At 30.6% G+C, this 13,812-nt stretch overlaps 6 protein-coding genes across 6 annotated transcripts, besides 2 other annotated features; 3 read left to right on the top strand and 3 right to left on the bottom strand.

Moving 5' to 3' along the window:
• Positions 1–391: part of a mobile genetic element that runs on past the window's edge.
• Positions 392–466: 75 nt separating this feature from the next.
• TVAGG3_0408240 (VPS9 domain family) lies at positions 467–2,430 on the bottom strand (the record flags this gene model as incomplete). Its single annotated transcript, XM_001317910.1, has 1 exon — positions 529–2,430. One exon carries the CDS (start codon positions 2,428–2,430, stop codon positions 529–531), a length of 1,902 nt encoding a protein of 633 aa, XP_001317945.1.
• A 774-nt stretch (positions 2,431–3,204) lies between these two features.
• On the bottom strand, positions 3,205–4,239 carry TVAGG3_0408230 (uncharacterized protein; the record flags this gene model as incomplete). The annotated part of the gene is made up of 1 exon (XM_001317911.1): positions 3,262–4,239. The coding sequence occupies one exon, from the start codon at positions 4,237–4,239 to the stop codon at positions 3,262–3,264; it is 978 nt and encodes a 325-aa protein (XP_001317946.1).
• A 535-nt stretch (positions 4,240–4,774) lies between these two features.
• Positions 4,775–5,194, top strand: TVAGG3_0408220 (PX domain family; the record flags this gene model as incomplete). Its single annotated transcript, XM_001317912.1, has 1 exon — positions 4,775–5,194. One exon carries the CDS (start codon positions 4,775–4,777, stop codon positions 5,192–5,194), a length of 420 nt encoding a protein of 139 aa, XP_001317947.1.
• Positions 5,195–5,596: 402 nt separating this feature from the next.
• TVAGG3_0408210 (DUF4200 domain family) lies at positions 5,597–6,553 on the top strand (the record flags this gene model as incomplete). The annotated part of the gene is made up of 1 exon (XM_001317913.1): positions 5,597–6,553. One exon carries the CDS (start codon positions 5,597–5,599, stop codon positions 6,551–6,553), a length of 957 nt encoding a protein of 318 aa, XP_001317948.1.
• Positions 6,554–9,006: 2,453 nt separating this feature from the next.
• Positions 9,007–9,202: a mobile genetic element.
• Positions 9,203–10,972: 1,770 nt separating this feature from the next.
• TVAGG3_0408190 (ATP binding) lies at positions 10,973–13,080 on the bottom strand (the record flags this gene model as incomplete). The annotated part of the gene is made up of 1 exon (XM_001317914.1): positions 11,009–13,000. One exon carries the CDS (start codon positions 12,998–13,000, stop codon positions 11,009–11,011), a length of 1,992 nt encoding a protein of 663 aa, XP_001317949.1.
• Positions 13,081–13,319: 239 nt separating this feature from the next.
• On the top strand, positions 13,320–13,790 carry TVAGG3_0408180 (uncharacterized protein; the record flags this gene model as incomplete). The annotated part of the gene is made up of 1 exon (XM_001317915.2): positions 13,320–13,700. One exon carries the CDS (start codon positions 13,320–13,322, stop codon positions 13,698–13,700), a length of 381 nt encoding a protein of 126 aa, XP_001317950.1.
• Positions 13,791–13,812: the final 22 nt, after the last annotated feature.

Genomic DNA, 13,812 nt, shown 5'->3' with positions numbered 1-13,812 from the left:
AAGAAGTCTTGACAAAACATGTACGAAGAAATCATGAAAATTCATGAGGGTAGAAAAGAGGTTAGAAAACAGGTTAGATCTAACCTTCTACCCTAAACTTTATTTTTGTCTGATTTTACGAAGAAGTCTTGACAAAACATTTACGAAGAAGTCTTGACAAAACATGAAAACATATATAATTTGTGAAAAGTGACACATTATATAATGTTTTCGACCCAGAAGAAGGTTTTCCGAATAAAAACTTCATTTATACTAAACATCAACAGGGCTAGAGGGCGCAACGCGCCTGGAAGCCCTTCAAAAAAAACTTCATTTATACTAAACATCAACAGGGCTAGAAGGCACGAAGTGCCTGGAAGCCCCACTTCCCTTTTTTTTTTTTTTTTTTTTTAGTTTGCGAGATTTTGAAAGAACATAATACATTATATATCTTAATCCTATTTGAAAAGAAAATAAAGATAATTTTTTAGGATATACAAACAAAAAAAAAATATTAATAAATAATACTGGAAGTGAAACCGAAAATTTTCAAGCAGCAGTACTCAAAAATTGAATTGTGCTCAAAAATTGAATTACGGAATACTCTTCAGCAGATTCAAGCGGAGATGCGACATTAATAAGTGGTTGGACCAGTTTTACAAGCATATTCTTGGTTGTTATCAATCCCAAGTTATTGCTGAGAACGATTGCAACAACTCCAAACGGAATAATTTGGTCGGCGCCGATTTCTCCGATGTTTTGCTCCTTAAGTAATCCAATTAATATTGTTATGCTGTTGTGGATATGTTTAACCCTTAAAAGAGGCAGTTTTGACTTGAAAACTAACTTGAATTCTTGGAAAAAGAGGTTTAGAAGGGATGGATTCTCGATATACGGTTTGAGGAATGGCTGCTGGCTCATGTTATCAAGGATTTTTTGTTTATTGTCCTTAAGGAACTTATTAAATTTGAGATCTGCTTCTACATCGTTGTTATCCTGCTTAAGGTACCCTATTTTGGACAGAATAATAGTATGTAAGGTCTTAAAACTGTCGGATCTCTTGAGCTGGAGGAATTCCCGAGTGGCAATAAAAGTTTGAACGAAATTCTCTGGTTGAATGAGTTCTTCTGCTATAGGAAGTGAAAGTTTGGATATAATACTAGCAGATTCAGCTAGTTGTTGGGATCTATTGCCAATGGAAGAGCAAACTTCATTTAATTTTTTAATGAAGTTGAATTGTTTCGAATACTGAGCGATGATAACGAGGGGATCTTTGGAGTTGGAGATGTCTTCGAGGTCTAATTCCCTATTGCATTGTTTGATAATTTTGAATATGTCGTCTTCTTTGGATTTCCTTATGTACGTGTCGATTTCCTCTAAGTACCCTTCTAGTTTAACATCACTGTAGTAGGATGTAAGCGAAACAAGCTGTTGTAAAACAATTTTCGTATCTTTTTCGTTTGTTTCGAGGCAAATTAGATCGCAATCGTGCAGAAGTTGTCGGACAGTCTTAATAAGGCTGTTTGGCTTCTCGTGGAATGAAGGAGACTTGAAAAAGTTCGATGTAGAAAATGTAATGAACTTTGGAGTGGAAACATTAGCGAAATCGGGAGTTAGAAGGGTCTGCGATACAAAGTTAGGGTCGATTTGCGTAAGTAGCTGCTCGAACGGGTAAACACAGACATCTTTGGAATAAGCTAATTGATTTAAAACAATTTGAGCTGGTTTTGATTGGAAAAAGTTAGCAAGGGATTGAGAAAACTCTTTGATTTTATCAGCGTATAACAGTTCGATCTCTTGCGATGCGATACCAAAGAGAAATGGAGCTTTCAAATATTCAAGAAGTAATTTCGACCAGAAAATGTATGGTTTCTTTTGAACAATGATCTTTATGTAACTCGGTAAGATAATAGCATACTGTTTCATGAGCTCAATTGTTGTCTGAGTGAGTTGATCAACGGTTGCAATTTCTAAGTCTTTAAAAACTTCACTAAAGACCGAAATTGCAAACGATTGGAGTAAAGGAGATGAAAGCAAACAGATTGCAAGCAATTCTTGATACTGTTGGGATACATTTAGTAATTTCTTTACAAATTCATCAACTGATTCTTTATTCCAGAGAAAATTAAAAAGAGCAAGAATTTCTATGTAAACTTGTTTCGTCATTATTCCTTCCTTTAAATTTTCTACAAGGAAATTTACGAAATTGTTGCGAATCTCAAGTAATTTTTTACTGTCAATGTCTTCCTTTGGTTTATCGTTGTATTCTTTTTGGCCACTATTTAATGTATCATATATAGTTGATGCTGAGTTGTATAAAGTAATAATATACTGCTGAATTTGATCACGATAATTCGAAAGAAGGCCATCAATTTCTTCCTTTTTCCTTTTCACGTTGATGCTATTTCTCTTAAGTCGGAGCTGAAGTTCATATAATGCAGTTCCTGACATTATTTATCCTTCTATAGGGTCTGTGATATTTTTATTTTGGGGGGTATAAATAAAAAAAAAGACATAATTGTAAATTTTATGAATGACCATATTTTTGTATTACACATTTAGGATATTGGCCAGATTTTTTTAATTTCTAACACATAATCAATGATATCATAAGCATTATGTGTATATATACTGTTTTAATCGATATGTACAAATGTAAGGCATATCCCAACTGTCATCAAGCATGCATCATGATATAGAAAGTTCATTTCTTGTGTTTTTGTTTAAAGATAGAGAGCTAGATTTTAATCTATTGATAATGCAAAAATGAAAGCTTTATTCATTTGGCATTGATGAAAAACCGAAGCATTTCTATATCGTCTAATCATAAGTAGCCTCAAGGAAATAGAATGTCATTTTGCATAAAGCTGTCAGGTTATAGAAAGTTCTATGTTTCAACTTTAGTATTTATGACTGCCTAATGAAGAGAAGTTTCTCCATTTATAAAAACTTCATTAATTAAAACACTATTCATATTAAGTAATACAAGATAAAAAGATCGTAATTATCTAATGTTGTATTGTTTTTAATCTCAACGTGAAATGATGTATAATCGAGTGCATGTTTTGAGATATAACTACCAGCTTCATTGGCATCATTGTATCTCTTCTACTTCTCATGAAATAGCAAAACCGATTTCATATCTAACTCAAAGTTTTATCTTATCATCCTGGTGAAATCCTAGAATCTTCACTTAAAATAAGGAAAATACAATTAAAAGATCATAGAAAACAGTATCTTTATTTCAATTAAATAATATTATGCAATAGAAAATGGTAATTATTAGAAAATCAAATCATAATTTTTTTGTTTCTTTTTAATATCAATTAAACAACATTCTGCTGTTGGTATCATCATAGAGCGGATTCCATTTTTATAATCGTAATTATTATGTGAAATTATTTGATTATTAAGACATTCTGGTTTGGACATGAATAAGTGCATGTTGTATAAATCGTCAAGTTTCTTAGTTATTTTTTCGCCTCTTGGTCGCTTTGTCAAAGACTTCGCAGTTGAATTGAAAAGTGTTGTCTTTCCATCATTAGATATTTTAAGAATATGGCTCATCAGCATCCATGACTGTTTCGATTCGCTATAGTAGACAAAACCAATAAACGTGTAGAAGCATCCATCAATATTTGTGATTATTTTTGAGATATATGCTTCTAATAACATTGTGGAATCGCCTAAAATTCTTGAAATATATTTATCTATATCAATGGACTTGAACTTTGGGTTCCATTCTTGATCAAAACAAATTATTTTCAAACTAGAAACAGCACTAACAATAATGAATCCGCTATCCTTGTTTACGATAAGTGATGTATTTGGATCCCAATCAAATACATTGCTATTTGTTGGAAATGAAAAATTAATTATTTTTTTGTTTCGCAATATAACGGAGAAATATACAAATATGTTTGACTCATCCGGCATATATCCAATCACTATATATTCTATTGTGCTGTCTAGTATCTCTAGCAAAATGAAATGCATTCCAAACTTAATATAGTTGAGTAAGCCGTTTGCAGAAAATAATAAGTGTGATTCGATATCTACTGACATTTTAAAATTGAAACAATCAATTTCTCTAATAATCAATCTAAATTCTGAGCATGTTTCATATTTAACTTGCCTTATAATGAGAATCTTTGAGCCATTGTAACTTATACCTAATACATGTGTTCCTTTATCAAGATCTGTTTGATTAAATAACATATTCGTAGGAATGGCAACTTTCTTCTTGGCATTTCTAAACATAAATGAATTGTTATTAGTATCTATTGGTCATACTTACTCAGATAAAAGGTATGAACCTATATAATTGACGAATAAATCTAAATTTTAAATTTTCAAAATAAATTATATATAGTAATCAATTTCGGAATCGGAAATATAAAACTACTGTACTGATAATCCTAAATAACAAACGAATTGTTCACTCGTATTCTCAATTGCCGATTTCAAATTGACTAATCATACGAAACTTGTGAAATGATTGCATTCTTTGATAACTTTGTGTGTGTCTAGATGTAAATATCATGAAAAAGTTAAAATTAGAGCTTGATTTTATTCAGGTTTTATCAAGCTCGATTATCTCTTTCAAAATAATTTTCATGTTAATTTTGATGAATAGTATAAATGCATTAATTTTTGTTAAATAACCACTAATAGATTTTAATTCAATTTTTTGACGCTAAACAATAAATTGAAAGGAAGGTGATATCAAATTTGAATTGAAATCTGGTCCTTACAAGGAAAACCGATAAGTTCTGTACTTTTTATATTTTTCACAATGACATACATATCTGTAGCATCCCTCAGCCAAAGCAAAGCAAGCCAATTGGATAAATCGGCATGCGAACAACCTTTTTACATACACATAGAGTATTTCTACATTGATAAAGAAACTGATGTAGCTTATTATATCATCCAAATTGGAGTGAAAGTGGACAATAAAGTCCTTGTCAGGAATATTGCTATGAGATACTCACAATTAGAGAAACTCAACAGATTACTTTATAAACAGTTACCGAATAATACAGAATTCCCTTCATTCCCGCCGAAGAAGTATATATTTAACACTAACATAAACTTCTTAAAAAAGCGGTATGAAGATCTTGATAACTATCTCTCAGCATTAACAACAATTCCACATATCCTCCAAAGTGAAGATTTCAGAAATGCATTCAGTATTTCTGTTAATTCTAAGTGAAATCTGTTTTATATTGTTATATCATTGTTTGTATTTTAAAATGAAATTTTAAAATTTATTAAATTTTTAGAAATGAGTAAAGATGCATGGATTCAGTGAATGACAATGTGTGATTCTGTCGCAGAATTATTGCATCAACTGAATTGATGGCATAATAGAAGAAGGTATTGTAGGATATGTATATAAACTTTAAGAAACCATGGTATGATAAGGTGTTGTTTAACAAAAATGCCGAGTGTTGAAGGTCAGAAAGCTATTAATATTTTTAAGATTGATTAAAATAAGAAAAAATCATAAATTTGATTGAAATTCAATAATATAGGATTTGTTCCTGATAGTTTGGGGATTGAAATGAAAAATAACGAAATGACAAAAATTTCTTAACGTACATTTTTGAAATAAATGGAGCGAGTACTTGCAAGACGTCTTGTGAGTTTAGTTCCAGAAAGCCAAACTGGTTTAGAGCGCCTTATTGATAAAAAGAAAAAGTCATATGATCTTCAGCTCGAGTTAGATGCGAAAAAACGTGATCATGAACTTAAAATGAAAAGGTACAAAGCGAAAGCAGAAGAGATTGAAGAAAGAAACCTTGAAAATCAGAGGGAAGTTGTTGCAAATGATGCATATGTTAGAGATAACTGTAATAAGAGGATGAGAGAAGAAGAAAGACTTAACTTAGAAAAGAAAGCAGTTGAATCTAAACAAAAAGAACTCGAAAAATTAAAAGAAGAGCTTGAAGAACTCAATCACCATGAAGAAGAAATCAAAACGCAATTAGAAACAACTCTACCTTATAAAAGTTACTTAGATACTGTCTATGATGCTGCTCCAGAATTATTTAGCAGATCAGGCGTCAGTGAAGTCCAAGGTATCGTTAACAAATATGAAACTCTTAAAGAATGGAGAGGAACTCTTCAAGTCAGACTACAGCGATCAAAGAAAGAGCTTCAAAAGCTCCAAGATGCAATTAAAATGTATGACGAATCCTCAACATCGAGTACAGTTGAAATTGATTATCAAATTAAGAAGATTTCACAAGCACAAGATGCTGCTTTTAAAGAATTTGGTCATGAAAGGCACTCACAAGAACTTGTTGCAATTCAAAGCAGATTAAAAGGTCAAGAATGTGCATTAATCAGACTTTCAATTGATAACATGTATAAAATTGTTTCAGATATTAATGAGAAGACATTTCTGCGAGGAGAGCGACAAGCAAAAACATTGGAAGAGAAATTTGATCAAATTGCTATTGTTATTGGAGATATGCTTGATATCAGAAATTCTACAAAGAATTATAAGCTCCCGTCAAAGCAGCAATTGCCTGGAATTTCTAGTAGACGTCATACTTCAAAATTGTAACCTATTTTTGAACTTTATGTCGGATATTTGTTAATTATATGTTAAAATGGATCTATCTATGTATTAAAATGAATTTTTTATCATGTGAAGAATCCAAATTCAGTTGCCTTAACTAGTACACTTCAATTCTAGGTAACACACCACAAAAAATAAAGTCAACAATGGGAATCAATTGGGATCATTTTGATATTTAATGATTATCGTTATTTTCAGTTGTTATCTAATACGATGATTATTGAACCTTATTAAAATTTGTAAAATTCAAATATTTGGTTGTCAATGAAATTATTTCGATATCTAATATAAATATCTATTTGTTGGCTTATGAAGATGTTACCTTTGATCTGAGAGAGAAACAATGCTGACGAAAAGAATCTGTGAATGTTGAAATGAAACATTTTATTTTCATTATAGGAAAACTCAAATCATTTCAAAATAGTCTAATGTCTTCTACGCCAATGAGGAATGACGTTGCATCCTTGTGTAGGCAAAACAATTTCTGTGTAATTTCGAGTTTCGCATAAAAATGAAGAATGTAAACTCGGAAGAATGATTTCTGTCATTGACTTTAGTTTCTGATTAATTCCGTTCTTATTAAATGTATTATCTGATTTAAAATGGCATTCATTTGTAGTACCTACTCCTGCCCAAAATAAATCAGAAGCTTTGTTTCCTCTGAAGAAACTATGATTTACTGAAAGTGTAGCAAAATATGGCAAAAATATTCCACCATTTTCTAGAACTTTGTTATCAATAAAATTACAAAAATAGATATTGTGCATTTTATTGATTAACTGAAAACAACATTGTTTATCTGACGAAATATTCTCGAAATTACTAAAATTTGTTGTAGAAAGAGAAAATGGTGTAGAACATTGATACGCAGCATTCATTTGAAGTTTTGAATCAGAGATATTTATTGATGATAATAGAATAGATCCATAATAATTAGATAAAACTGACATATATCCTGTATTTTGAGTGAATGATGATTCAATAGCAAAATTCTTATGGCTATCATCATTTGTCACTTCAATAAATGAATGAGATCCTTTCAAAAGTATTGTCTTTGATTCATAGCTGCAGACTTTGTATTGTACAAATGATCCTGATGATGAAAGAAATATGGATCCTCTATTACTTGTAGAGGAACAGTTAAAAAAAGAAGAAGTTGAAACAAGAACTTTTGTATCATCATTTGTATTAGATATTCGAATAACACCTTCTGAACTAAAATTTTCAAAAAGAACGAAATCAACAAAGACGTTGTTATTTTCATTGACTGTTCGACTTGTATTAACAAATATGTCAATAGATGCAGCATCATAGAATCTATTCCATACATCATATGAAGGTCCTGAGAAATGTAAAATTTTTTTGCGTTTTTTATTTATTTCTCTTCCGTCAAATCTGTCAGCTTTGTCTGCGCATTCAAAAAATCTGTTTGACAGATGGAAATAATATAAAAAGATCAATATGAAAATAAGATTGAAAATTGATAAAATTCAATAGTTTACATGACAAAAAAATACCAAAATTAAAAGGTTAAAATAATGATCAACGATGTATATCTAAATTCTAAAGAAAAATCGAGTCTCAATTTCGTTCAAAAATTAGTCAAAACTGCTCAGAATTTTACTAAAAAATTATCTTCTGGTCTTCAACTCCAAATTTGGGAAAAAATCGAATTTAAACATGTATCTGGCATCAAAAATTCAAAAAAATCATTAAATGAGGTCTAAAGTCGCAACTCACGAACCAAGTAATACGAAATGAAAGATTTTGAACAAAATCACGCATTCGTCAAGTAAAAGATTGGAACATATAAAATATGGATATATAGAAGATGTTAAGGCAAGTGTATTTGAAAATTGAGAGATTTGTATATGATTCACAAAATATTAGAGCTTGAAATTGTATTTTTAATAATTTTAATGGGTTTGTATTATAGTGTGCATTATATAATGAACAAAGACTTCAAAGTTTGGATAAAACAATCTTTACAAAAATGATTTTTGGCGTTGTTGGCCATATGAGGTACTTCTTGAGATATTTTATCCCATACATTGAATAAAACAAAATTAAATTAAATTAAATAATCCAATTCGAATACACATTTGATTATATAATTTATGAGTTTGTCTGATATTTATAGAATAATTCTGAACTAAAGGACTTTCTATTAAGAACCCTCAAATGCATTTTTCATAATTTATCAATAATTTACTATCATCCAAATCTTAATATCTAAACTGTATTAAATTTTTAGCGCATAATGATTATATATATCGAACATGATATCAAAAATAAAAATATTTATAAATTTAAAAGGTAAATAATATATTTGCTCCTAATCTGATGTACATAATATTAACATGTAGCTCAGATGAAGAAAAAATACAAAATCAACATCTGATTGTCTCATAAATGGTAGATAATTCATTATTCTTTAAGGCTCCAGTCCCACTCTCTCAATTTTCAAATTGAATATATTCGTCAATAAGAGTTTTCTGATATTGCAACGCCATGCATCATAATATAATATTATAGCTTATATTTTACTAATATAATAACTTTAATTATAGGTCATGAAAACTCTTACTATGGAATATATTCAATTTTGAAAATTTAGAGGGTGAGACAGGAGCCTTAATACTTCTGTGGACGGAATTGGCATCAAAAGTGGTTTTGAATGAATGATATATTTAGACTTGATATTGAACGTAAAATCAATTGATTGAAATAATGAGGAGAAGTTATGAAAATAAGAAAAAAAAATATAGAATCGTTTCAAAAAAATATAAAAAAAACGTTAACGACGTAAGCGCCATTGATGGATGAAATTAGGTCCTTCTGTGCGTAAAATAGTCTTTGTATGAATTGGAAGATCACATAAATCAGGAGAATAATATAAACTATGAAAAATGATTTCTGTCATATGCATTTGATTTATAAGATGACCATTTTGTTCAAATGTATTATCTTCAAAATGGTAATTAATTGCAGTAGCGTTCAATTTTCCGAAATTACTATAAAATAAATTAGTAGCATTGTTTCCTTTGAAGAAACATTGATCTACTGAAAGTGTAGCATAATTAGTCAGATAGAAAATTCCTTTACTAGGTTCTGAAACATTGTTATTAATAAAATTACAAGAAAAGATATTTTGATAATTAGAAAAATGATAAAAACAACATTGTGTATTTGATGAAATATTATAGAAATGACTATAATTTGTTGTTGAAAGATTAAATGGTTGCAAACTAGTAAATGCTGCATTTGCATCTAGTTTTGAATCAGAGATATTTAATGATGAAAATAGAATAGATCCATAAAAATGATCTAAAACAGAATAATTTCCTGTACTTTGAGTAAATGATGATTGAATAACAAAATTCTTGTGGTTATCATTATTTGTCACTTGAATATATGAATGAGATCCTTGTACATCTGATTTAGATTCATAACTACAGATTTTGTATTGAACAAATGATCCTGATGATGAAAGATATATGGATCCTCCTTGTTCTGTAGAGGAACAGTTAAAAAAGAAGAAGTTGAAACAAGAACTTTTGTATCTTCAGCTGTAGTAGTGATTCGAATAACACCATCTGGACTAAAATTTTCGAAAAGAACGTAATCAACAAAGACACTGCTGCTTTCTGTGAATTTTTGACTTGTACTAACAAATTTAGCATAAGTTGCAGGACCATAGAATCTATTCCATGTATCGTTTGAAGGTCCTGAGAAATGTAAACTTTTTGCTATTCTTTTATTTCTTTCTTCTTCATGAGATCTGGCTAATTCTGCAAAATCTTCAAAAAAACTGCGAGTCAGATAGAGGTAATAAAAACAGATCATAAAATTTGACAAAATAAAAATAAATAAAAAGAATAAAATTATAGTAAATCTTAATGTATGGGGTATATTAATGTTCGATGATAAAAACTTTTCCCTCAATTTTTCAATTCGAATTTGAAAATTTTGGATCAAAACTGTCAAACAATGTATTTTCATTTAACATACTTAGGAGATTTCAAAGCCTAGCGGTCCAACGTTAACACAATCGCAAAATAAGATCAAACCATCAAACATTGCATTTTATTAAAAGTCAAAAAATAAGCTATATCAAAGATTAATGTATAAACAAGCTAACTTACCCTTTTGTGATGATTTAAGAATTGCCGTAATGGTTTTTTAGCATTTATTTCTGAAATTGAAAATTTTTTTGAGTTATTCAAGGTATTTAAGAGTTTCCATACCTTTAGTTATTCTTATAATTTTTAATCCCTGGTTTCAATAATCTAAGTTCTTAATAAAATACTTATTCAAAGCAAACATGTCTCCAAATCTTTCAATTGAACTTAGAGATCCTGATTAATAAAGAAATATAAGTAATTTAGAAATATAAATGATAAATTAAACAAAATAAAACAATATTTTTTAATATTTTGGTCACATAAGACCAAGTTTCGTAGAATTTACGGCTTTCTTAGATTCATTCCACATAAACTTCTTAATAGGGAGAGCGGCATCTTTAAGTTGTTGTCGAGTGCGGATGATATCTTGAGATTTAACTTTTTCATCGTTTTCAAATCGAACCAAATCTCTTTCTGCAAGTTCAAGAGATTCTTCGGCAATGGAAAGTGCTGTTCTGTTAACAAGAGGAGAAGTTCGTGCACTCGAAAGTAATTCTTTAACTACACAAACTGTTTTCTTGATCTTCTTAAGAGACTTTGGTTTCGTTTCTTTTTCAAGAATACTTTCACAAATAGAATCAAATCTTTCGTGAAGTTCGTCAAGTCGTGTTTTGTAATCTTCTGCTTTGGCCTCTGTAACAAGATTAGAATACCATTCAATGTGGCTGTTCAAAATGTTCGTGTGTTCACCAGATGATGGAAGAACGTGTTTCAGTTGAAGAAGAAACTCTTCAAGGTCATTTGCAAGCTTGTGAACATGTCGTCGTTGATCTGCAATATAAATAAAGTTGTCGAAAAGAACCTGTGAATGATTAATTGATTCATTCGTTGGTTCCCATGGTAATCGTACGAAATCGATAGATAACTCGTTATTCTTTGATACTGCTGTATACGGAATTGGCATCAAAAAGTAGTTATGAATGAATGAAATTTCAACTCGATCTTTTTTGTGGCCTTTTACATTGAATTTAGCGAATTCGCCCCTACTCGTGACAATAGAATACGTATGTTGATCCGATAATACAGTTTCTACTGAAGGAGAGCCACCTTCTTCATCTCCACGATTAAATATGGGATAAAGATTCTTTCCGAACAGAGCCCATGAAGGTATTGTGATCATTAATGACTTATTCACCTGTTTCTGGACTGTAAATTGAGGAGAAAGTTCGGCAGATTCATATCCAGCGGCAAGAGCGTTGAAATGGTCCTGTGAAAGGGTTCTGCTGACTTCTTCAACACCGAATGCATTGATTATAGGGTCTCTTAAGAAGATACTGCGCGTTTGGCCACCTGCGAGCTCGCATCTGTCAACTTTTTGAAGATTTGCCATTTTGAGAGCATTTTCTATGAGAGAAACAACGGTTTTGTTGAGTTCTTGGCCGGATTCTTCAAGATCTGACCTCGTTATTGTCAAATTTCTTGGTTCATCTTCATCATCAGAGTCCCAGAGGAGTTCTACTGATGGATGCATCGCCAATGACTCTTTTGCAGCTGATACATCATTCTCTAGGTTGGTTCTGATCTTTAAATTTGAGATATCAATGTTATATTTCTTTGAAACGATTTCTGCAAGTTTCTGGTCGACATTGTGGCCACCCATTGTATTATTAAATACAACTGCAAGCTGCTTGACTGTATTTTGGCCATCTCTGCCGTCGAAATTGAAAATTTCAACACGAGATCCGGATTTTCCGATATCTACAAAGCCAACATTCAAGGATTCGTTTGAGTATATATGCTGGCGCTCGAGTGAGTATGTATAAGCTGGAGCTGTAGTCGAATCAATGAATCCAATTAATTCTATTCCTGCAAGACGACAGGCAAGCCTTATGAAGGTCCTGTCACGTGGATCCATGCCTGGTGGTATTGATATAACAACTTGTAGACGATCTTGTATGTTTTCGGCCTTTTTTACTGATTTTACGAAATAATCAAGTTCTAAAGCAAGAACTTCGTAGCCTTTGAGTTGAAAATAGGTATCTGACATATTAGGAAGTCCAAAGATGCATGTGCGAGGGAATTTTAAGCATTGTTCTTTGGCGAAAAAGCCAAATTGGTAATTATATGAATCTAAGTCTTCCATTTTCCAAGTTTGAAGTGATGAATAGTTTGAAGACTTCGTTCTGTTCCAAAATGCGAACACAAACGGCATGTATCTCTTACCATGAACGTTGGAAGCCATATGAAGTGGAGATGTTGCAGTGGCAACAGACGCTTTAATGTAAGCATTGCCAAGGTCAATGCCCATAATTGATGCTGAGACTATAGATATTAGAAAAGAGAACATTCAACCTATAAAAAAATTTAAAAAATGATTTTTTTCAAAATTTGAAAACTTTCAAAATCTTTTATTGGTCGCATGGCTTTTTGGACTTATCCAAATGATTTTTGGCAAAAATAGTTAGGTTAAGAAAATTGTTATCTCCTAATTAGATAATTTTAATGATTAAATAGCCTAAATGTAAAAATAATTTTGGATTTTTTTCAAATTTCGTTTGAATTTGAAGCTCTTATTGAGATAATATCCTATGTAATACCTGTATATATTTTGAAATTCATTTCAGAAAATGGAAGTTGTTGAATCTTTCACTTACAACAATTTCAAAATTGAATGGATCAATGCCATTTCTAAAGTTGGATATGTCAAAGTAATCAAAACAACAGACGAAACAGTCAAAGATAATGTCGAAATGTGGCTTCTTGCAAATAAAATTGGAAAATTCTTAAGATCGTGCGATGATATTAAGTCAGAAGATAACGCATTTCATTCCTTGCAAAGACCAGGAAAGCAAGATAATATTTGCATCTTCCCAAGATATGCAAATGATTATTCAGATAATAACTTAACATATAACATTGCTGAAAGTGACAACCAACCAAAAACATCATCATCTGAGATTATTTTACCATTAGTTCAAAAATTAAAATCTTATCTTCAAAATCAATAAAAGAAAATAATAAATATTGTTAAATTTACAAAAACTTTATGCAGAAACACATTTATTCCATGTATACAAACAAATACACTTTGAATTTAAAAATTCAAAGTAATAATATAAA

Source organism: Trichomonas vaginalis, chromosome V, assembly GCF_026262505.1.
Source record: "Trichomonas vaginalis G3 chromosome V, whole genome shotgun sequence".
Lineage (NCBI taxonomy): Eukaryota > Parabasalia > Trichomonadida > Trichomonadidae > Trichomonas > Trichomonas vaginalis.
Note: the sequence above shows the minus strand (reverse complement) of the source record. Positions and strands in the feature narration are given on the sequence as shown.